We start from the raw sequence: 24,767 nt of genomic DNA, 5'->3' as shown, positions 1-24,767 counted from the left end.
CAGACTAGTGTTGTATAACAGCATCACTAGTAGTACAAATAGGATTTATGATTTTTAATAGGATTTTATGAGGGATTTTGAACCTTGAGAAAGACATTTATAAAACATATGATAGATATCTGTTGATAGTCACTAAGAAGTGAAAAAAATGTAGAAAGATTAGGTAAATAGAGCTCTGGAATCAGAGTGATATTCCTCTGTCAATGCAGATTGACCCCCAGGTTAAGACTTTTGATGCTGTACCTGAATTAATGTGTCTTATTTTGTATTGAGTTGGGACTAGCTCACGCTGTGTTCTGCTGCCCAGTATCACTTTGTAGGTTTAAACTGCAGCAGCAGTGGCACTCTGTGTCTCAAGGGGGTACTGATCAGTCTGCTGCTGCCAGTTTGGATAAGGTAGTTCCTGTAAGTTGTTATGTGCTGGAAACCTTCTTGCTCCATTTGTTCTCAGAAATGGGGAGGACAGACAAGGAAGAGGACAGAATGTTGGGAGATGGTGCACATACCAGTTGGTACTAGGGAATAATGTGTAGTATATTAGAGACTATATAATATATTGTAGTACTGTAGTTCTCGAAATATAGCACTTTGAAGAGTACACCATAGGTATCCATGAACTCTTCTGTCTTTGTTTTTTTGGTTGTATTTTTGTGGGTTTTTTTTCTCCTCTGAAACCTGTTAAGTGCTTTGGTTTATTCATTTGCTTCTGTCAGAGTCTGCATCTTCTCCATAAGACTGTCCTATTATTCATTTGGCTGGACATGGCTCATAATACTGTGTGAGAAAAGGGTTTGGGATCTTTTTGTTTGGGATTGGGTTTAGGTTTTATTTTGTCAGCTTTTCAAATGATTAGTTTTTCTTGTATTGCTTTTTAAAAAGTAAATGTAAGGGATGTTCTTTTCAGGGTCAACTGTTAAGAAAGTATTCAGGATAGAAAAGCATTTTAAATGCTTGTACTGTAGGTGATAAAACCTTCTTTATGTGAAGTAGCTTATCTACTAATTGAGTTTCACTGTTCTTTTTAAGGGCTGCACGAAGATGTTCAGGGACAACTCTGCCATGAGGAAGCATCTGCACACTCATGGCCCTCGAGTACACGTATGTGCAGAATGTGGCAAGGCCTTTGTGGAGAGCTCAAAACTAAAGCGGCATCAGCTAGTTCACACCGGAGAGAAACCCTTTCAGGTACTGCCAACCTGCAGGCACGAGTGCCACCACTTACCTGGGAACCCTGGAGACTCCAGCTATAGCCTGGCTTCCAAGGACTAGGGCATGCTAGGGCTCTGCTAAAATCAGATGAGGCACCTGAAAAACTGGGAGTCCCTTAAGTTAATTAGGCTATCATTTAATTATTTACATGAACTTCTCTTAGAAATTGGTAAATTGGATGTACATAGGAAATACCTTTCAAAATATGATGTAAAGTTACTGTCTTTAAAAATGAGATCTGCAGTTACTAGAGAAGTAAGAAAATGTCTTTTTCTCCTCATCATCTTTTCAGCTTAGTACTTATGGACAACTGAGACTTGGGGCTGCTTGCTCAGTTAGTTACCTCAGGGTACTAATTTTCAGTAGGGTTTATTAATCAGTTTTCAACAAAATTATGGAGTCTCTGAATCTCCATTTATATTGAGTCACGTGGGCGTCTGCCACCAGAGGTCCCCTGCCGTCTACATATGATACTCCCTATAAATCTTTAAAGTTATTTTTAGTCTTGATCATATATATCTTCCCCAGGACATACTTAAGATATGTGGGATTTTTCTAAAATAATCGGCAACAATCAATTACTTCAGAAACTTGATTGGCAGTCCTCAGGCATTTGCTTGGATGCATACACTGAATATTCTGTGTAGTAAATTAAAGAAACACTAAATGTGCTGTTCTTTTTATATCAACTCAGTCTTAAAAATAAAGCAGATAAAATGAGAAAGTGCAGATCATCACTCAGAGGGGGAAGTTCTGCTATGAAATCCTGTTTCTATTTTGTCATACACTGTGTAGATGCAGTTTCACATGCAGAGAAGGTGTCTTTAGTGGAAGTGCTTGCTTGCAAGCTGAAGATCATTTATTTCCATCTTTGAAAATAGATATGCTATTGTATATATACTATATACTGAAGTATTGCAGTCTTCAGTACAGTTCTCAGCCCACAGCTTCACCCATAACAATTTACAGCCTCTGGCTTCGTGTTCGTGCAGTCTAGTGATTTAAAGAAGACTGTTTTTCTGCTCAGTGATGGAGATGATTTCCACTAGCTAACAGAGTGTTTCTTTTCCTTCCAACAGTGTACATTTGAAGGATGTGGAAAGCGTTTTTCACTGGACTTCAATTTACGCACACACGTGCGAATTCACACTGGCGACAGGCCCTATGTTTGCCCGTTTGACGGCTGCAATAAGAAGTTTGCGCAATCAACCAACCTGAAATCTCACATCTTAACACACGCTAAGGCCAAAAACAACCAGTGAAAGTCGAGGAGAACGTTCTCGAACTCAAAGCATCTTACAGGAAAATCAATTGGAAAGAAATACGCCTCCCCTTTGTATATTGTTTCTAGGAAAGAATTTTAAAAAAAAAGAACCCTACAAAACTTAAGGACGTGTTTTGATAAGTAGTAAATAAAAAGCAAAAAAAAAACCACACAGAAAACTTGAAGGTGACATTGCTAAGATGATCCACCTTGGTCTGTAAGCCCGTTTCAAGAACACGGTGTTTTGTAAAGTGTGGCCCCAACTGGACGGGTCAGCTCGTGAACTTGCATCAGAAAAGACAATTCTTTATACAACAGTGCTAAAATTGGACTTCTTTTCACATTCTTATAAATATGAAGCTCACCTGTTGCTTACAATTTTTTTTAATTTTGTATTTTCCAAGTGTGCATATTGTACACTTTTTGGGGATACGCGTAGTAATGCTATGTGTGATTTTCTGGAGGTTGATAACTTGCTTGCGGTAGATTTTCTTTAAAAGAATGGGCAGTTACATGCATACTTCAAAAGTATTTTCCTGTAAAGAAAGAAAAGTTATATAGGTTTTGTTTGCTATCTTAATTTTGGTTGTATTCTTTGATGTTAACACATTTTGTATAATTGTATCGTATAGCTGTAATGAAATCATGTAGTATCAAATATTAGATGTGATTTAATAGTGTTAATCAATTTAAACCCATTTTAGTCACTTTTTTTGGAGAAATACTGCCAGATGCTGATGTTCAGTGTAATTTCTTTGCCTGTTCAGTTACGGAAAGTGGTGCTCAGTTGTAGAATGTATTGTACAGGCACTGACCGTTTATTAACACCTGATAATATGTACATCCCCCATGTAATAGAAAGGACAACAATAAAACAGTGGTCCTAAAGAAAGAATCTGGCAGAAAATGATCTGTAAGCGCAGTCAATTGTCTTTTGTTGTCCAGAGCAGTTCTAGTTCCTCTTGACCTCCCAGAAATTGGAAGCTAAATAAACTCAAGTTTCCTTTACTTTGCATTCAATTACAGTGATTTGTGATGTAGTTAAGTTAATGCCACATCAGGTGGTATATCTAAACAGAACTGCTGACTGTAATTCTGATTTTGAGTGACCTAGACTTCCATTAACTGGAATGATGGATTTGGAGATGTGGCAGTGTAGTGGGGAGTGTTCTGTGTGCCTGGACAGCAACTAGGTAAAACAGTACAGGAAATAACTTAATGGAAACTTTTGTTTAGTCAAGGTAAGGAATGTTGGCAGTTTAAATGCAGTAACGATAGAAAGTGGAGAAATGGTAGGGTTTGGGTGATCATACCAGGAAAAAAAAGAAACTGTTTCTTCTTTTGTCTAACTTGCTTGAGTGTAATGATAAAAATTCTTGGAACCTTATTGGACACCTTTTGTTTCAAAACAAGAACTTGAAGTTCTAAGAACTAGATGGAGTTGAGTTTTGATGGTCTAACTAAGAGTGGTTACTTCTCATTTGTTCAAGTGTTCAAAGAAAACTTAGCAGATACTATAGTAAAATGTGACAGATTAATAAACAGAAGATTATGCAGAGAAATGCATAAGTTATTTTTTAGAGGCATGTAACATATTTTAATAGTAAAAAGTGTTGTTAATCTTTTTCTGAATTCTGTTCTTAAAAGGTTCATCAAAGTTTTCATTGCTAATACTGTAAAATTTAATTTTGAGTCCAGTGTTGGTGGTAGTGGCAAAAAACATGGGTAATAAAGAAACTGCACTTACGACCAAGGGAATTTTCATCCATACATAAGTTAATCTGAACACTGCAACTCTAGTCTGAGGTTATTAGAGGTAGAAAGAAAGTTGGGACATTTAATTGTAAACTATGCGTTAGACTTTTGGCAGTATTTTTTCTTTTATATATAAGCAGTTTTTGAACAGGACAATATACTGAAGCTTGTATAGTTATAGTTAAATTAAATTCTGTATACAGTTAAATTAGTGTCTATTCTTTTTGGAAGGAAATAAAATTAATTCAGTCTAGTTCTAATTGACCTTATATTTTTTTCTTAAGCAGTATCTGTGATGGTTTTAGGCTTACACAGAAATTTGCTTTCCTGTGTTATAAAGTCATTTATTGAATTGCAAGGTATCAGTACTTCATCTTGAACATACATTAGGGACTGAACTATGTTACTTTGAACATACATTTGAGACTAAGCTATGTTAAATATTGATTTGAGGACCAAGTGGGAGCTGTAACTGTTATTGCCTCTGGTTATATTGCATCTCATTACAGAGAGACATTTCCTTCTAGGCCTTAAATCAGCAGCACTCAATATACGCCTTAGTGCAGGTAGCAACACTCAGCTTGAAAGGTCTTGCTTTGTAAGTACTTAACTCCATACTGGGTATGAATACATACAAGCACTGAGCAGCTGCTATAACTTGTTTAAGCTTTTAAAGTATAATTGGCACACCTTGCTCTTAAAACATACTGCTTAATTGATTCCGGAGTTTTCCTCAAGGTTTTCCAGTGAAGAAATTACAGGATTTGAGAATAGCAACAGAGTTGACTTTGAAACCACCATTCCCATCGTGCTGTTGAGTTCCTGCATTGCACCACCAATTTGTGAGCAAGTTCAGGTAAGGGGAGGAGAAGATGAGGGGTGGTAGAAATGTGGGTTTAAAACTGGCAAAAAATTTCCATGCTTATTCATTACACGTCTTCTACTGCTCATTTGATTGTACATAGGCCTTGTTTTGTTCTGCTGCTGTCAGAATGAAAGGAGGCAAACTCAGACCAACTTTAAAGGTAGAACTGACCAAACTTTTCTCTCTCTATTTATGGTCTGTCAGTAAATGCAAAATGAACAACTTAATTGTGGAGAGTGTTTCTTGAAAAGGTTGTAGGAGAACTGCAGGTTCAGATTTGAAATGCTAGGAAAATAAATCCTTAATGAAAGAGAATGCCAGCACCTCAGCTGAACCTGCACTGAATTTTAGTTATCTTCTGTTTGAAAAGGGTCACTGTGGAATTGAGGTAGTGCATTTTGACTTTTCCCTGTAATGGCTGCAAGTTGTCAATCAACAAAGCCAAATACTAAACACATCCTGACAACACTTTGTCAGCAATAATGTAGTTTTAAGGGCAGGTGGAGATCCTTTCTCTCTAGTAATTCCACAGTGCGTAAAAAGCAAAAGATGCAGTAATTACCAGAAATGGCAAAAGTAACGAGGCTTTAAAATGCTTGGAAGAAAGTGAATCCCTTCAAAGTGTCATGGCTGTGCTAACAAGTGTTTCCATGTGCTTATCACATAGCTCACAGGGTATTTTGTCAGTATGCCTTGGAAAAACTAGGGCTGGTTGTTTTTTCTACTCAATTGATGCATAAGTTTGAGGACAGTACGTGCTGAATATCATTCTTCCAAGTGTTTCCTTAATACCTTGAAGAAATAGAGAAAATCTGGATTTTTCATCAGGGCTGCTAGACAAATCTGTCTGAGAAGTTTTAATCAGTCAAGTGGCAGCTGCTGCTGGCATTGGTTTGTCTATAATGTGTATCCATAATGATGGCATTTCAGAATAAGAAGTTTTTAATCTGTACGGCACCTTCTAAAATCTATGTAACCATGGTGTGAGGAGAGGGGTAAAGCATATTTGTGTCAGCAGTGAGCTTTACTGCACTCAATTTCCCAGAGCACTTAAAGCTACTGAGGGGAACGTGGGGTGGATTTCAAAAGTGAATATTGGGTGTGAATTTTGCAGGCAGGAATACAAATAAGAGTTGGCTTCAGTATGCTTGTTTCTGGCTGTGTAAATGGAATATTTTAAAATGCAGTACTTCCTTTGGGAAGAGTCCCAGGGCAAAAGAAGTGAAAGTGAAGTAGAGCAGAGGGAGTGCAACCCTGCTGCTGAACACAAGCAGGAACATCTGCACAGTGGTGTGTAAAGGTAGACATGAACCAGAGCAGGACTGTGTGTGCTTCTATTATGATATTCAATATTCAGTTTGATAATATGAATTGGTCTAGTGTCAAGTTGCTAGAGTGTGATAATGGCTTTACAGCAATGCTGAAATGCCACCAGGGTGGCTACTGGTTTAATTTTGTAAGGTAATTGAATCAGTCATCCTTTTCTCAACTTCATTCTCTTTGCCTAAAGTAAACCAGCTTTTATGTATACTCTCAAGGATCCTATATTATTAAGGCAGTTTAACTTAGGAATTTTTTTCAATATTTTTCTCTGGAAATGTCTGGAAAGTGTTGAATTTCCTTTGGTGCATGCTCATTAGATTCTGTATAAGAGTTAATGTGAAGTTTTCAGGTCTTGGTTTCCCCTACAGTGGCAGGAAAATACTTTTGCTGTAGGTGAATGAATAAGATTTGTTATAGCAACTGGGCTTTAGACAATTCCCATTTTAGGGTTTTCCAAATCTTCTGTTACTTCTTCTAAGAGAAAAGCTCTAAGCCTGGGTGCTGGTTGTGTACCACAGCTTTTGTTGTGTGCCCTGGTGTGGATGTGACACCTTCTTGTGAGCTGCTGTTCTGACCAGGTTCCTCTGTCTGCTGGGGGCTCTCCTCGGGAGCAAGCCTGAAGTTCTGTCCAAATGTTGGTGAATTTTGGGAGGGAGAAAAAGGGATGGCAAGTCTGTGGCATCCTTGTAGGACTTATGGGCGCTCCCTTTGCCACCACTTTTCAATAGATGTTGCAGGTTTAAGTGTGATTCCTCTGATTGCTCTGGTGTCAGCTGGTGTGTGTCAGTGCTTTGTTTCAGGTCAGAAACTCCCGGGAAGCAGTTTGCCAGGAGATGGCAGTGAATTACCTCTCTGCATAGCGTGACCAGCAGAAGTGTGGGTCCTGTGGTGTTCAGTGCACCTTGGCACACTTGGAGCGTGCCAGTGTCAAAGAGCAAATGCCCACACACCACTCAGAAGAATAGGAAGTACAATTGTGTGCTGATTTCTGAGTCCCGAGTGTACTTGTGCATTCATTTAAAGCACCAGCAAGGCACTGAAAATAAAAGACTGTAAATAAAAATTGTTGAGTGTGACATGGGTCATATATACATATATCCACCAGATATTATGTAGAGAGTAATGTGGAAATCCAGTGATCAATGGTGTTAATGAATGTGCTTTCAGCTGTGAGTGGCTGTTTTGGTTAACTGCTGTACCTGTAAAACATCACTGCTTCTCTCCAGCAGAGGCATCCTAAAATGTCCAAGCTCTTCTGAGGCAGTTTGGGCCTTTGCTTCAGTCTGTTGCTGCTCATAATGTGTGCAAGGCCATTGCAGAGACTGCACGACAGGACCCATGTTTCACCAGGGTCCTGCATTGCTGCTCTTTAGGGGATCAGAGATCTCAAGTAACTGGTTTTCCTCCCTGGAGCAGGCCCACAGAAAAGGTGTATTTCAAAAGAATGTGAATAACCATTATTTTTGAGAAAAATGATAGAGCATGTGACGACTGTGGCATAATATGCACTGCTTGTTAAACAGTGGCAAATCTATACACAAAAAGTCTTGGTGACCAGATAGATCCTAATGTCCTTTGGCTAAAGCTCATCTCAGGAACTGGTTGTGAAACAAATCTGAGGAACACTGTAGGTTAGTGTTTTGATTTAAGGGCTCATAAAGTCAGGTGTCCTTCAGAGCTGCAAGGTGGACTTGCCAAGGACCTCACTGACTTTGCCCGTGCCAGTTTTGGCTTACAAAGGTTTTGACCGCTTCACACATGGGGCATCATGCATCTTATGCTTTGATTTATTTTTCAACAAGTGTTTTTTTCTTAGCAAAACATAAAACATCTATTCTTTTGATATAGAATCCTTCAGTTTTCAGTCTTACCTGGTGCTTTGACTGAACCTCCAATGGATTTGTATGAATCCACTGACTCCCATAGCTTCAAAGGGCATACAAATGTTTATGGTTTGAAAACGGATTGTAAGGAATAATACTTCTGGGAGGTCTTTTGGTTTTCCTCTTGTGTTGGTTGATTGGTTTGCTTGTTTTTATTTTTTCCTCCTGCGTAGGCTAGGGACAGGGGATTTCATCTCAAATTTTTCCAGAGTGTGAAATGAGAATGTGTCCAGTCTCTTGGTTAAGAATTGGTAGGAAAGCAGGTAACTGCCTGGATTAATTTAAGGGTAGAAGTAACTTTTACATTTACCTCCTTTAACTGCAGTTAGTTTGAACTTCACTACTGGCCTGTTTGAAAAGCACCTCTGATAGATTCTTCCTAATTGTGAAAATAAGTGAAAATACCTTCCCAAGTGAAAATACCTCAGTGCACAAGGAGTATGTATGGCCTGGTTGATTGCAACACTGAAGTATTCCTAATCTACAATAAATCTCTGCTTAAGATAATAGATCAGATCCTAGAAGAAGAATATTCTGTTTATTTTGTACCAGCTTTAATCTGGCCAAGTCAAATTACTTGAGCAACATTTTTTTCTATTCTGAGATATATATATAGGAAACGGTGCAGACCATGTATTTTATTGACACATGGATATGGCTAAAATGGTACAAGTCTATTTTACTGTCAACAAAAAAATGCAGTGTGCTTCTTTCAGTAATAAAAAGTCATAATAAATTATGATAGTGAATGATAACTAAGAAATTTCACTGTGTTAGTTGTTACACTGTATAGACCCTAAGAACATTTCATGAACATTAGAACTTGACGTTCTTCCATTTATATCAATCTGTAGGGCATTAGTGTACACTGAAGACCTTACCTTGATTTCAGTTTATTTATTGATGAGTCTGTACAGATCAAAATCACTTGCTAGGTCAACTCAGATAAAACCAGTAATAAACTGAAAGTAGAAAAGCTTTTACTGTATCTCTTCTGTATTATTGTGTATATTATGTCACTTTTTTCTGTTGATAACCACTTTTGCAATTAGTGAGAACAACACTAATACAAAAATTGCAAAACAGTTGCACTGGGAAGATGAAAATGGCTTCTTTTCCTCTGCTTGTCTCCCCTGGACACACATAAATTCCTGAACTTGGAAAGCAACAGTTAGCTTCCCCTTGATATCAAGGGCTGTCTCCCTTAGGTTTGGCCCAGCAAGTTCTCTGCTTCCCTGATCTCTTGCTGTGCTTTCCAGAGTCCCCAAGAGCCTTCATCTGTCTCCATGGATGTGGTGTTTGATAGAGAGTGTTGGCTTGGGTAAGCTTCTATTTTCTCTGCCTGTTTTTGTGGCAGAGGATGGGTTTAACTGTACATTTTGCCAATCTAATGGTGTTTGGCACACTTCTAGGTTTTAAATTGATCTTTATCCATGGATTAAAAGTCAGGCTATCAGCAGCTAACATTAAAACTGTTAATACCTGTTGTCCAGCATAATAATAAATACATTTAATTTAAAAGAACAAACACCTTTTTTCTTTGCATTTGTGTCTTAGTCTTTTCCCCAGTATGCTGCCAGTGCTGCACCTACAATGGACAAGTTTTCATCCCTTGTATGTATTGCTACCCCTTTACCTGAACTGTATGAAAAACTTTTTCATAGAATCCTAGGTTTGGGCTGGAAGGAACCATAAAGATCATCTAATTCCAACACCTCCTGTTATGGTCAGGGACGCTTTTCACTAGACCAGGTTGCTCAGACCTCCATCCAGCCTGGCCTTGGACACTTCCATGGACACTTCCAGGGGTGGGGCACCCACAGCTTCTCTGGGCAACCTGTGCCAGGACCTCAGTACCCTCACAGTGAAGAATTTTTTACTGATAACCAATCTCAACCTGCCCTCTTTCAGCTAAAGGCCTTTACCCCTTGTCCTTTCACTGCAGATATGGAGAGAAAGACAAGGCAGAGAGGACAAAAAACTTGTCATGTTACAGAGCTGATAAATAAATTTCACACTAGTTGTTCTTTATACAGTAACTTAGTCAAGAAGTAGTATGCATGGGTACTTTTTTCCCCTCTTTTCCTAATAGGACATTTTTGTGGCTGTAACTTTTAAAAGTTGCATCACTCATCTAGTTTAAGAAAAAACAGGGCAGAGGGACTTGATAATGAACTTCATTTTCAGTGATTTTTACCTTCTTAATCCCTTCAGTTATTTGGGATTTTTTTGATAATGGTGTGGAAACGAGGATCTGGGAAGGCAGGAGGTAGTTCTGTCTGAATTGGCTCACATCTCAAAAATCTATCAGGAAAGAACTGTATCATGATTTAAAAGGCTGGGGCTATTGTCTAGCTTGATTTAATACTTAGAAGTCACACAGATTTCAAGCAGGTGGCATCAGACTAGGCTGAAAGCTGACTTTAGCCTCATCTCAGGCTTGTTGAGTAACATCCAGTGTCTGCTACTGATTATTTAAGTTCTAGATGGATGAATTTCTGGAAAGAACATTTTAGTAAGCACTGCAAGTAAAACATTGTATAGCCCTTTTCCATTTTAATGATATTAGTCTTCTAAGGAGACACCATTTGCTTATTCCAGCTATTTGTTTCTGCTCCATAGTTCAATGTTGAACATAGTTGTTGTTCCTGCAGAGAGAACAAAAGGTACTTGACTGGAACTGACCCTGGCCATGGTCAGGTGGAGAGGGGGTGGCCTTGCTGTTTTCTGAGCCAGGAACTGACACTTGGCAGGGTTTGTGTCAGCCACGTGTGTCTGCCCTTCAAGAAGATCAATTAGTGGAGCCACTACCTGAAATAACCCCTGAAGAAGAGGACACGAACCTACTGGAGTGAGTCCAGAGGAAGGATACAAAAATGATCAGAGGGCTGGAGCACCTCTCCTTTGAAGACAGGCTGAGAGAATTGGGCTGTTCAGCCTAGAGAGGAGAAGGCTCTGGGGACACCTTCCAGTACCTAAAGGGGATTTACTGGGAATGTGGAGAAGGACTTTTTACAAGGGTGTGGAGTTATAAGGCGCAACAGTTTCAAACTGAGAGTAGGTCGAGATTAGGTGTTAGGGACTAAGATTCCTTACTGGGAGAGTGGTGAGGTGCTGGAACATGTTGGCCAGAGAGGTAATGGACACCTGCTACTTAAATTGGATGTGACCCTGCAGGGACTCAAACCTTGTCTTCCCCAGCTGTGCCTCAGTGCAGATTAAACCAAATAAATGCAGAATAGGAAGCATCTAAGCATAGAGACAGCTCTTTGGCTTTAAAAGTAGGATTGTTATTTTAGTAGGGGAAAGGTCCATTTAAGGAACTGAGATCAGGCAATTTTCCTTCTTTGGTGGGGCTTAAGTCAGAGCAAGGCCCTGCACACCAGGCAGATACAGAGCAAGTTTTCCCTGGCAAAGACCAGAATCCCCAGCCTCGTGCAAGCTTGAGTTAACACAAAGGAACATCCGAGTAAAACAAACAAACAAAAAAAAAAACTTCAAAGAACCAAAGGCAAAATTTTTAAAAAATTTATTTCCTCAATATATACACAAGAATTGACGTACTCCTGTACAAAGGTGTAAATGGTCTTTGATGTGATTTGTTGTGCATATGCAGCTTAGTAGACAGATTTAACATTCAGTTTGAATCTCAGTGCAAGTAGGCACTAAAACATCCACCATACCTTCAAGGTATAAAAAGACATACCAATTTTACAGGTTTCTCCAGCATATTTTGTTGCAGTGCAAAATGCTATGAAATAGCATTATATGCTTCTTTAGAAAAGTCATATATATTAAACACATATTGCACTTGTCCCAACCAAAAGTGTAACAAGTTGTACTTACTGAACTAGTTTGATATGTTTTAAAACATTGCTCACATACATACAGTCCTTCCTTCTGGCTATTTGTGCCCAATATGTGTAGCTTTTAGCTCAAATCTTAAATAACTATTTGTAGCTCTTTGGCTAATTCAATTCTTTTTGAATAGATTGGTAAGTAAAAATTACATCAGATTAATGAAACAAGAAAACTCTCTAAACCCTTTTCAGTCTTCTTTCCAGTAGCACTGTAACTAAACACATAAAAATCAGTATTGTTTAAATTCATAATGCAAATGTATTGAACAGCAACCATTTCAGACAATTAATTACACCCCTATTTTCTGGAAAGGTACGAAACTCCAGTCCTAAATATGTACATATTTTTAAGATACTTCAAGCTGCTAAGCTAATATTGCACCCACAAACATTTTGTGCAATACCACAGGCAGGACTTTGACTTCTGTACATCACTGGCTGCCATGGGGCATATTGGGAGAAGTGGTGCAATGCTGCATTAACTTCAGAGAACAAAGTCCACAGGACTGAACTACTCAATGCAATCTGTGCACCCACCAAATGAGAAAGAGGTGAGGGAAAATAACATCAGTCTCACTAGATTTGAGTTTCCCTAAATCCTTACAAGCCTTGAGATTTAAGGATCAAGTGCATTTGAGTGCAGATGCAACTTTGTGCTCAAGATATTTATTCAAAGCTGAAAGGTCAGGGATTAACTTAGGTACAAATTTTTTGTTTGTTTTTTACAAATCAGTATGAACAAAGTTGCTACTACAACCATTGACATATAAAAGCAAAGGAGAACTAAAACACAGGACTAGCTGAATGCTAGTCCATGTCTTTACAGTTCAGGGTTACCAGCAAAACACCTCCACCATTAAACTTCTTCCCCCTTCTTCACCTTACAGGAGTACACTTACTCCTGTCACATACAAAATGAATATTTCTTCCATGAAAACATTTCTGCATTAAAGTCAACTCAGTCATTCAGAACCTGAGTGTAAGGAAATTCGATTTCTGGCGCTAGAACACTCTCCAGAGCCTCTTCTGGAGCCCTAGAACAGCAGCTTTCTAAAGGCAGGTCCCCCTCTTGAATACTACTGGATACAGAGTCCTGAATAAGGCAGGATGCTGTTTATACAAGTAGTGAGATTAAATCCTAATTTGATGCATTTAGGAATTCTTTATACAGATAGCATAAATCTACACTACCTGTGTGAGTCGAGTGTTCATGTCTCACAGAACCCAACCAGCTGGGCTTTGGATGAGGAGAACAAAGAGAGAAGGTTCACAAGCTGGAAGGCTGATGGATTACAGGACCTGGTTCACATTCAGGAAGGTTGTCTTCTGATCTCATGTACATTAGGAACACAGTGACAGTAGCAAATGTAGCCGCATTGACGGGAAAAGCACGGAGAAGCGTGGAGGTGAGGCCTCTTGTGAACACCCTCCAGCCCTCCTCGTGGTAGCTCTTGCGGGCGCAGTCCAGGATGCCGCTGTACTGCGCGACGCCGCCCACGCCGTCGGCCTGGAGCCGCGACTTGACCACGTCCATGGGGTAGGTGGAGAGCCACGACACGATGCCCGACATCCCTCCAGAAAACAGCAGCTTGGGAATAACGTAACTGTCTTCAGCCTCACAGCCTAAATACCGAGTCATGCAGTCATAGGTCAGGAAGTAAAAGCCAAAGCTCGGAGTTTCTCTTATGAAGGTAGAAACCATGCCCCTGTTGATACCCCTCAGCCCTTCCTTTTGATAGATTTTGATCAAACAGTCCAGAGAATTTTTGTAGTTCTTCGTTTTTAGTTTATATTCGCCTGTTCCTTGAAGCTGCATCCTTGTCTTTGCCAGCTCCATGGGACAGCAGATGATGCACTGGATGGCCCCTGCTGCTGACCCTGCCAGGAACTGGTTCAGAGGAGTGTCTTTGCCCAGAGCACGGAGGGTGTTTCCTTGCACTCCGAACACCACCGCGTTAATGAACGTGAGTCCCATCATTGGTGACCCAATACCTTTATAGAGTCCAAAAGCCTTATGGAAGAAGGGAGGGAAAACCTTTTTTAGCAATGGTGTGGATAACCTCCTCAAACTGCAGAACACAGCCTTTCTGGCTCTTTTTTAAGAGTGGCCATATCAGGACCACTTTGTTTTGTAATAAGAATTTCATCTCTGCCTAGGACACAAACATCTAAGCAATTTAGCAGTACAAAAATATAGTGGAAAACATTCAGAAAATAATCTTACTCTACCCAGAGACAAGTCTTCTGGCAAATCTTGTAATTTTTATTTTTAAATAATTTACTTAAAGCCTGAAACCAACTTTTAAACAATGCTCCTACAGTTTCAGCAGCAGCAAAAACACCTCACCAATTTATTCATCCATTGCTTAGACTCTCAGAAAACTAGTTATTTAAATAACTTCTAATTTTATTTAAAAAGTTAACCTCCAAATACCATCTTCTGACTTAGTGATCTTCCTGAAGTTTCTGGCAAAGTTCCGATTACAATATCTGCCCTACGGTGAGGGGAGGTTCAGAGCATGCTTTATCTCTTGATCTTCAACATTTGTCAGCTTTGTTTCTAACAGCTTTCCCACCCTCCTGAGCCAAAATACACAAAGATTTAAAAAAAAATACACAAAGCGATAATTTTGTACTTACAGATTCTTGCTTTATGATGGACTGAAAGCAATGGAAAGTCCCACGGTAGAGAGGTTTCTCTGCATTTTGAACTTGCAGACGAACCTATAAAAAGTTGTGTGAGATACCAATTTGTACATCAGGAACAGCCTAAAGGGTAAGCTACTGTCTTGTACCTATGTGGAGATTTTCTATAGCAATGCATATGCAAGAGCACGGGCTGGACACTGGAATGCCAAATGTGGCACAATTGTTTGAAAAATCTTGTGTAAGTGTTTTGAAATAAATTTGGGGGTGAAAACATGAGGGGAAGAGGATCATTAACTTCTTGTAACTATTAGGAAACCAGTAAGTGGAATGGTACATTGACATCTAGAATTTCAAACAGATGCTTTCCAGTACACGCTACAATAGGTACTTTCTTTAGCTGCCAATAATTCTTCTGTTCACACTAAGGAATGTCTTTGCAAACCTGAGACAATTTAATTTAAAAATTTATTTGCAAGTCATGCATGAGATTAGGATAATTTGAAAGGGATGGAAACTTTCTCTAATACCCATAGTGCTTCTAAATGCCAGATTTGGGCCCATTCACTGAGATCTGATTTTTTTTTTTCAGAGTGTAGCTGGGCAGTGACTCTTAGGATGTCCATCTTCTTTACATAAGGAAAGCAGTAAAAAGCCACTCATCCTTTTAAATTTTAGTCTGTTTTAGTTTTTTAGCCTGCTGAATGCAAGCAATTGGTGAGGGTGTAGCTGCTTCAAACCTTTAAATGTTAGCAATCAATTAACTTTTCCAAAACTGAAACAGTATGTTCTGCTGGAGAGATAAATGCTATTTAGCTGATGGTCTTAGGAGATCCCTTTTCTGCATGCTTTTTAACCTAAAATGAAAAATTTCAATTTTGGTTTTTCATGCTTATTTGCCCTCAGCACACTTTAAAAGAGTCTCAGTTCTACCTAGCTCAGGCGAAGCTCTACACTTAGCAAGTAACTCAATTGATTTCACTGGATTGATAAAGTTATAAATCTGTGTTTGATCTCCTGCATGGAGGGCTGTAATGATCTTCAGAAAAGAAGCTTCTCAACCATGTCATGCTGCTGCTGCAATTCCAAGGCAAAAAACTTCAGTCTCTTATTCTGAGCAAAAGAAAATTTACATCTATCTGAAAGATTCTTTAACTTAATTTTTCTTCATGGTTGCCTAAAGTAATAAAAAACCACCACAGCAATGAAAGACCTGTCATATGTGTGTCTAGAAATAAATTTATGGAGGTGGTTTGTCAGAATCCTATATTCAGAATCCTATATCCTAGGTTAGCTTTCTTCAAAGCAAAAATAAATTGACAGTTTTAGTGTTTTTCCTACATGTTATTTTATGCTTTGTAAATCAGAACTTTACATTTTAGTATGTACATTAGCGTATGCTAGCCGTAGTGAGAGGCTGAGATCACCTTGGGTCTTGCAACATCTCAGCATTTAAAATCAGGCTTACAGTAGGATTCAAAGAAAATAAATCCTTTGTCACTTCAGGTGACTTTTGAGAGTAGACAGACTGTCAAAACTCTTAAAGAAGCAGGTCCACAAGCAAAGGCAAATCTTAACAAGCTGTCACAATTCCACAAAGGTTTTACTCCATTTAGAATTTACTGCTATTGTTTCAAACCTTGTCTGTGACTTCCACACGTAAGGGCTTTGGGGGATTTGCAGCTTAGAAACCTTCTTACTTTATCTTTTCTGCTTGTGTTTAATAGTTTAGAATTAGCCATATCTATGGGCTGAATTTCCTAGTGGCATACAGCTCCCTCTATTTTTGTCTAAATAATTTATAAAATATTAACCAATTAAACTTTGTTGTCAGGTAGAATACTTAGAGTACCAACTCCCCAGGTCTAAGAATGAAAATCCTCTTTCTCTTGAGCACAGTGCTGGTCACATAAGGGTGCCCACATTAGCAAACTGCCATGTATGGCAATGAGTGCACATAAAACTTGCATTTTCATGTGTGAATGCCACATTCAACAAGCTCCTTAGTGTGTACAACTATAAGAAAGGTGAATCATGTGCAAAGTTTATCCACCTGTTCCTCTCATTACCCAATATTCTATCTTCCTTCTTATGGGAAAACACTATTGTGAAGGTTTTAGGTCCACTAATAACACCCAGTAATTTCACATCACTAAAGACTTGCATAAAGGCACTCGAGACTAAATAAAGAAACCCAAAGCACTACATCCTCATACAGTCCAAGCATTTAATAAGGTGGGAAATCAGTGACTTCAGAAGTATTTGAGCAATGAAAACATCATCCAGGAATATGTAATGGATTAGACCTCAACAGCAGTGTGCCTGAGATTCAGTTTTAGAGGCACTGTGTGTGGGACTGTATACAGCCAGAAATGCATAGCAGAAAGAAGGTTCAGAATAAAACTACATTAAAAAAGGGATATTTAAACCCCACTCCCTCCATGCCATAGCTGTAGAAGAGGGACACATTGGTTTAAAATTAAAAAGGGAAAAAGCTTCATGAATCTTTCAGTTCTTTACTCGAACTAATACATTTGGGAATAAATTAAGACTGAGAGAAACAGAAGTGTTCACCTGGGCTATACTTACTAGGTAACTCTCCCGTGATGAGGCTTATCTGTCATCTACAACAAAGTAACACTTTTGCTGTTAATGAAGACAGCCCCTAGCTCAGAAAGTAAAGGCAGTTAAAAGCAAAAAAGCAATTTTATACATTACATCAACAAACCAGGGATAAAGAGTTTGCCAGTTCTGAGATCAGCTCAGTTGCAGGTTTGGCAGGGTGACTTCACCAGCTTAACGTCTCCCTGCGTGTCCCACCATCCCCCTCCCAGCTCTGTGAAACATGAGCACCAGCCAAAAAAAACCAAAAGAGCTTAAATGCCAAGAGAGATGTAAAATTTTGGCTTATCTAAGCAGTTTTCCCATTGTTCAGTTATATTAAAAATGCACAGTCTAAGGTGACTACCAACTACCCCTTTAAATACTGCAGAACAATAAAAAGTTAAGAATTAACACATATACATACACAAGTTATGTAATGTCTTTTTTTTTCCTTAAAGGGTGGTTAGTTTTTCCACATACAATGGTGGCTATGCCAGCTAATAATACAAATATTAGTATTTGTTTTAACAAAGTAGAGATAAACATGTACAATACCTTCTAAAGGATATGAAGATATAATGTGTCATGCTGGATTTCATAAAACATTTAGAAACAAATTATTTCCTCTATTGTGAAGTGAAGTGCTTTTTTCCTAAGCTGCTACATCCATTTTGCAATTACATATCTGCTGAAACCAGCATGGGAGCCCCAGTTTTTATAGTTAAATGTTTAGCTTCATGCAATAGAAGCTGTTCCAATTTAAAACAAAAACAAAACAACAAACCAACAAACAAACCACCAACTAAAACCTACACATGGCTACCTTTAGTCTGAGCAAAGAATTTTAGCAGTTTTACTGGATTCAATGAAATGATTGATCACCTTCTGTTAAGCATGTAAAACTTGGCAGAATGGGAGAAAAAAAGACAGCTGGGCTTGTATTACCATAATAAAAATTGTGCAAGTCTGGATGATGCCATTCCTGAAAATATATTCTAGAATTCAGCTGAATTATTTAACTGTCAAATGTACCACTTCCTGAGCAACAAAAAGACAGATTTTACTGTCTGAGCAGCTTGCACTGCAAGCTTGTAAGGAGGATCAATAGCCATTAACTCAGAAATTCTGGACTGAATTAACCATGTGCTGGAAGACAGAATGTGGAGGGGTCCTCGCTAACACTATCAGCCCACAGCCTTTGCATATCTAAATTCAGCAAGGTAAAGGTATTCCAAATTTAGATCTACTACATGGCATACTGTCTGCTGCAGTCAAGTGACCTGATGTATTACTTTAGCAGGGAATGCACTGATATCCCTTCTCCTATTCTTCAGTGCAAGACTTTGGATAAGGCTGCCAAAAGATGACTCAAATTGTCATTCTGCTCTGAAAGATGGGCTTGGACTCCTGAGAGCCCTGGATGAGGAACCCTCCAGGAGATCTCAAATCTTGTCTTTACAGTAGCTGCAGTATGTGTAACACACACACCTAACCATCAGAAAACCAATTTTAACTTGGAAAATTATAGAAATATGTAATAATACTTGGAGGAAACAGCCCCCAGGCAAGCTCCATGCTGTAGATTTTTATTGACTTTCACCTAGTGCTACAAATTAAGGAGTAACAGCAGAGCTTGAGGGGAAAACAAAACACCAATCTTTCATCATACTAAAAAAGCGGGTTTGAGTTACCGATGCAGTGAGAGGCATTTTTAGCAGTTAGCGTTGAACAGCTCCAGAGAAGCAAGCTCAGAACAAAATTTAGTTCAATGTAAAGTTGTATTTCCAAATACTACATTGTTACTGCACTGACCTTGCAGTTTAAGGCCAAGGCTTATGTTACTAAGTTTTCACTTCTGAAGAGCTGGAGATTGAAGAATCTAAGACAGTAGTTGTGGAGGCTTGCCCCAACATTTCCCCACAGATTTACACTCCTACAGTGTCTGGGGATTTTTTTTTCCTCCCCATTGCTTGGAGAAACTAAGTTTTCTACTTAGAGATAAATATATTTCATAATCAACCCACCTTAACAGTGTCAAAGGGGTGTCCCACCAGCACACCAGCAGCACCTGAAATGAAATAAATGCCATGGTTATTACACTGAAGTTTCTTCCTGGGTCTGGAGCTCCAGCAGCCCAAGCAGGACCACCAGCCTGAGGTGCGAGTGCACAACATGGTTGGCAAACCAGTTAAAGAGCATCCTACCAAGGCAGGAGATAAGAGATCTACAATTTAGTCCTTCAGGTCAATACCAGGTGCCTTTATGCTTCTCAGGAAGCCTCTGAGCCCCAGGCAGGGGTTGAGCTGTGTGACTACAGACTGTGCAACACCACATGGAATGTGCAGCCATGACTCCTGGCCTCAGCTCAAGGCAAGTCCAGAGGGCACAAAATGCAGGTTTCCTCTAAAACACGTTATTTCAGGTACATATAGTCCTGTGCAGGCACAGAGCTGGCAGGCACAGAGATGCAAACATCTCTAGAGGAAGCAGCAGAACATTAATGCTTTCTGCCCACAGCCTTTCCCGACACGACAGCAGCACTTGCAGAGGTACCACACATTGCTTTATTTTAGCATCAAAGGACTTTCTAGAAGCCACCTGCAGGCCTATTAGTTACACCAATCTGAACACAGGCATTTTGCACACCCAGGCTGGAGCAAGGAACGAGGACCCAGCAATCCCCAGCGACCGCTGCCAACAGCGAGAGCTACAAGGGCATCCCGCACCTTCCCACGGCCGTGGGGGCAGCTGCCCTCCCTGTGCCGGGGAAGCTGCGGCAGCAGCACCGTGCCCGCCCCACGCTGGTGCAGTGCTGGTTGTTTAAGGGCAGCACAGCAGCAACACAGCCCAGGATAGAAAAACAGCAATGTGCACCGAAAAGCCAGCGGTACGGCTGACCCGCGGGGAACCCCGGCAAGGCAAGGAGCACTAGATGAAATCAGAGAGATGCTGAAAAAAGGAATGTAAAACATGTTTGCCAGGTTGGGGAAAAAAAACAGCGAGCGCAAATACCCGAAAAGACGCGAGAGTAAGTCTCCGGAACACAATTTAACAACTGCTAAATATAGCAGCGTCAGGCCGGCCGCAGGGCCCTCTCCATCTCAAAGCTGCCCAAGCTCGCTGTGCCCAGCTCGGGGCTCCCGACCCCGGAGCCCGTCCCCACCTCCGCTCCTTCCATCCCCGCGGGCAGAGCCCGGCGGAGCCCCGAGCGCTTCCCCCGCCGGGCTCGGCCCCCGCGGCAGCGGAGCCGCTCTCACCGCCCCGGCTCCATCCTCCGCTCCCAAAATAACCGCGCGCCCAGCCCTCCGCGCCGACCCGCCTGCCCTTCTTCCGTATTTTAAACACATTTCGCTCTATGCCCTTCTACGCCTCTTCTCTATTTCCTACCATTTTATATTTTTCCCCCCTTACTCCCTTAACCTTTTTTCTGCCTTTTCTTTTTTTAAATTATCCTTTTCCTCTCACCCCCTTCTCCCTCTCGTTCCTTTCCCCTTTTTCTCCCCGTCCCCCACCATTTGTAATGATTATTTCGCACACGCTACACGACAGCGGGGAGGCTGCAGACCGCGACACTCACCGCCAACGCAGCCCGCCAGGAAATCCAGCGCCATGCCGGCAGCGAGGGCTCCGCGCTGTGCCGCGCCCCCCGCCCGGCCCTTTCTACCCTCGGGGCCGGGCCGCGCCCGCGGGCGGAGCGACAACCGCCCCGGGCCGCCCCCGGCACCGCCGGCCGGCTCCCGGCGGGGACGGGATGGAGGAGCCGCTGCCGGCAGTGCGGAGACTGCGCTCCGCTCCGGCACCTCCCTCTTCCCCCGGTGCAACCTGCCGCTGCCTTCTCTGCCACAGCTGCGCAATGAGCCAGGAGGAAAGGCGGAAAAATGAACGGGAAGGCCGGGGAGGTGGTGGGTGGAGGGGGTAGAGCATCACATCAATAGCACCTCAGTCGTTTTGGGTGCGCGGGGAGGCTGTCCTGAGGGGTCTTGCTTTCTGGGAGAGGCATCCCTGGGTGCTTGTGGGTGGAAAGCCTGAGGAGCTGGCAACATGAGGCCTTTGTTAGGAGGAAAGGCTGTTCAGCCTGGAGAAGGCTCCAGGGAGACCTTCACAGCAGCTTGGGTTGGAAGGGGCCACAGTGGGTCATCTTGTCCAACCTTCCTGCTTAAGCAGGGTCACCCCAGAGCACAGGATTGCATCCAGATGGTTCTTGAATACCTTCACTGAGGGGAAATTCCAGACCATTTCCAGGAAGTCTATTCTGGTCTGCAGTCACTGCACAATGAAGGAGTTCTTCAAGTTCAGACAGAATTTCATGTGCATCAATTTCTGCCCATTGTCTCTTGCTCAGCACCAGCAAGAACCTGGTCCATCCTCTTGACACCCTCTCTTCAGATACTCACAGACAGTGACTGAATCCCGTCTCAATGGTTTCTTCTCAAGGCTGAACAGGCCCAGCTCCATCAGCCTGAGAGACATGTTTCTGTTCCTGGGTCCACTTTGTTGCCCTTTGCTGACTCACTCTTGGAGCTCCCTGTCCCTCTTGTACTGAGCAGCCCAGAGAAGGACACAGCACTCCAGGGCTGAGTCACCCCCCGTCGACCTGCTGCAGTGCTCTGGAACATGTTGTCAGAGAAACTGGACACCCCTCCCTGGAAGTGTTAAAGGCCAAATTGAATGGCACTCCAAACCACCAGTTCTAGTGAGAGGTGTGTGTCCCTGCCATGGCAGAGGGATTGGAACCGGATGGTTTTTGAGGTCCCTTCCAACCCAAACTATTCTGTGAGTCTTTTACCAGACTCCCCCACAAAATATTGTCCCAGAATGGTTGCACCAGCAGAGAGGGGCCTTGTGCTAAATGCTGGCCCCATGGCACAATGGCAAGTCTGGGAATGAGACCCTATCTTTGATGATGAAAGGCACAAACGAGTAGCCTGCTGGCCAGGGCTTTGCAGAGCCCCGGATCTCAGTGTTTGTTACACAGCACTGCTGCACTTCACCCTGCACAAGGGGCCTCTCCCTCCCCGCAGGCTTTTCTTGTTCTGCATTAATTCTGCTTTCCTGCTAACACTGCCTGGCTTCAGGGTGCCCTGATGCCAGAGTGTTTAAATGGGGAGCTCAAGCTGTTGAGAGTTTGAAAAGGGAGCCCTGTTTAAGCTGCTCGTTATTTCTGCAGGCGATGTCTGAGAAAGGGGAATACCAGCAGCCTAGAACAATAAGTAGTCTATTCCAGCTTTGCTTAGAGTAACAGGATCTTCTTCAGGGCCTGCAGAGTCTAAATTGATTTTAGATAGTAGATTCCAGAAACAGAATGGAAAAGCAGATAGAAGGATTTTTATTCCCTTTTTGTAAATTTTAATTACTTTCCATAGTATGGCAGGTTTTTTTTTTTTTTTTAGGTGTAGCAGCTCCATTAAAAAAAATCAATAAAACCTTGCAGTTGAATAACATTAAAAATCAATCCAGCTTTTACCTTCTGTGCAAAGAAAGCACAAACAAATGAACAAAGACAAGGATGCTTTCAAAGAGGTCTGAAACTAGAAGAAAAAAATAAGAATCTGTCCCAGATTAAGCAGCTCTTGGACTATCATTACAATTAATAAAAAGACAAGATGTAAATGCAAAGCATTCAATGAATCTCTGACATTACCCTTATCTTCCAATCCACAGCTCATTTGGGCTCCTTCTCATCTCTAAAACCCATCAAATCAAATCAAGCACTGAGGTGTCTCTAGGATGGTTTGGGTTCCCTCATTCACACACCTGCCCTACCTGGGGATGACCAGCTGGTACTAGAGAGCAGGTGGATGGGCTGGTCCTGCCCTCTGTCACAGCATCAATGGCTTTGGGAGTGCCCACTCCTGCTCTGTCACCCCCCTCCTAACAGGAGCCTTAGGTCTTACTGGACTCACACATCTGCAGACAGGACTTGAGACCAGAGACAAATCCCTGACCAGTAGTTTTTCCTAAAGCATTCTATGTAAGTATAAGTGGAAGTGACTTTCTGTGACACTTGTATACCCTGGATCCATGGGGAAAACTACAATCAAGTGCAGAGTAAATCCAGATGTTATAGATCTGTCTTGTAGCACAAGGCTTGGAAGGAACAGCTTTGCCTAAAAAGTTCCTGGCCAAGCTGTTTTTAATCTGTTGTTCCAATCCTCTGATCTCAAGCAATCTGCCTCAGAGGAATTACCTTCTCTACTAGAAGTGGTTTTGTAATTCTAATGTTTGCTCACAGTGGTCAGGGAAAACATTTCCTGTCTCATTGTAGGCACTTCTAGGTTATCGGAAGATGGTTTCAGTCTTAGTCTTTTCTTCTCTGAATTATATTAATAATTATCTTCTGATCTCTGAATCTTAGCTCTTCTTTCTTCAGCTGATGTGGAGTTCTTTGAACCAAGCCCTAAGGCCTTGCTGAGTGAGTTCTGGGAGATTACCCTGGGTATTTGCAGACAACACTCTTGTTCATGTATCTGAATATGAGATCAGAGATTCACAAGAGACATAACATATAACATGATATGATATTGCTCACTTATGGGCAGCCTGTGACACATGATGTGCTCCAGATCCCTTCTGGTAGATCAGCCACAATGTTCCCTACCTTGACCTTGCAGATTTTTTCTGCAGTTGTTCCTAGCTGTTCATGATAAATTGCTTTTTCGAGATTGTATTTCCAGTTTGTCAAGATCACTTGAATTCTAATCCTGCTGTTGATGTTTGTGCAGCCCATCCCAGGTTGCTGCAATCTCCCAAGGCCTGTCTTGTTCCTGTATGCTTGAGCTGTTCCTAATAAGCTTAGTTTAATATTACAGAATGTTTTATTCAATGCTATGAGCCCCATTGAAGCACTTCAGAGGGGTGGCAGCCACTTTATGTACTAGTACAGAGAACATCAAGGACTTGTTGGTGTAAAGTCTGAGATGTCCAGGGCTGGTTCACTAAGGCATAAGCATGGCTTTAGTCCCACAGAGGGTCTTTTGTTCATGTTTTCTTGTTCGGGGTTTTGTTTTGTTTTCAGTTCAAGTTACACTTGTGAGGCAGCGCTGTGTGAATGTGGATGAGTTTATTAATCTTGTGTGTGGGTGGGACAGTGGGTCAGTAGGGATTCTTGTATTTGTGTGATAAATGGAAGGAAGTTTTAGAGCTCTTACAGGTGGGTAGTATTTCTTAGATCAAGTATTTTGAGTATTCATCCAGGGCCATATGTGTGCAGTATAGATATGCAATGTGACACAGAAGGAAACCAGATTTAGTGGTTCTCCTCTTTACTCAGGCTGTTTTCCTAGATTTTTCAGAAGCTGTGTCTGATCTTGTGTCTGCCTTGTTGATGTGTAATGCCTCTGGCTCAGAGTGTGATGGCT

At 41.3% G+C, this 24,767-nt stretch overlaps 2 protein-coding genes across 3 annotated transcripts in view; one reads left to right on the top strand and one right to left on the bottom strand.

Annotated features, from left to right (window-relative positions):
• YY1 (YY1 transcription factor) overlaps positions 1 to 9,277 on the top strand; it is a 29,855-nt gene extending 20,578 nt beyond the window's left edge. Inside the window, exons 4-5 of the mRNA XM_021549724.2 lie at positions 1,027 to 1,185; positions 2,289 to 9,277. Coding sequence (XP_021405399.1) covers positions 1,027 to 1,185; positions 2,289 to 2,471 — 342 coding nt within the window. The 3' untranslated portion in view covers positions 2,472 to 9,277. The remainder of the gene's footprint in view (positions 1 to 1,026; positions 1,186 to 2,288) is intronic.
• A 3,579-nt stretch (positions 9,278 to 12,856) lies between these two features.
• On the bottom strand, positions 12,857 to 21,140 carry SLC25A29 (solute carrier family 25 member 29). 2 transcript variants are annotated; one of them, XM_077783965.1, is made up of 5 exons: positions 20,987 to 21,053; positions 19,434 to 19,477; positions 17,395 to 17,429; positions 14,800 to 14,883; positions 12,857 to 14,170 (listed from the first exon to the last, which is right to left on the bottom strand). In XM_077783965.1, the coding sequence occupies exon 5, from the start codon at positions 14,135 to 14,137 to the stop codon at positions 13,427 to 13,429; it is 711 nt and encodes a 236-aa protein (XP_077640091.1). In that variant the 5' UTR covers positions 14,138 to 14,170; positions 14,800 to 14,883; positions 17,395 to 17,429; positions 19,434 to 19,477; positions 20,987 to 21,053; the 3' UTR covers positions 12,857 to 13,426. The 2 variants fall into 2 exon arrangements, with proteins under 2 accessions (XP_077640091.1, XP_021405307.1); XM_021549632.3 differs by lacking the exon at positions 17,395 to 17,429 and having other exon boundaries at positions 20,987 to 21,140.
• Positions 21,141 to 24,767: the final 3,627 nt, after the last annotated feature.

The sequence above is a fragment of the Lonchura striata genome, chromosome 6 (genome assembly GCF_046129695.1).
Source record: "Lonchura striata isolate bLonStr1 chromosome 6, bLonStr1.mat, whole genome shotgun sequence".
NCBI lineage: Eukaryota > Metazoa > Chordata > Aves > Passeriformes > Estrildidae > Lonchura > Lonchura striata.
Note: the sequence above shows the minus strand (reverse complement) of the source record. Positions and strands in the feature narration are given on the sequence as shown.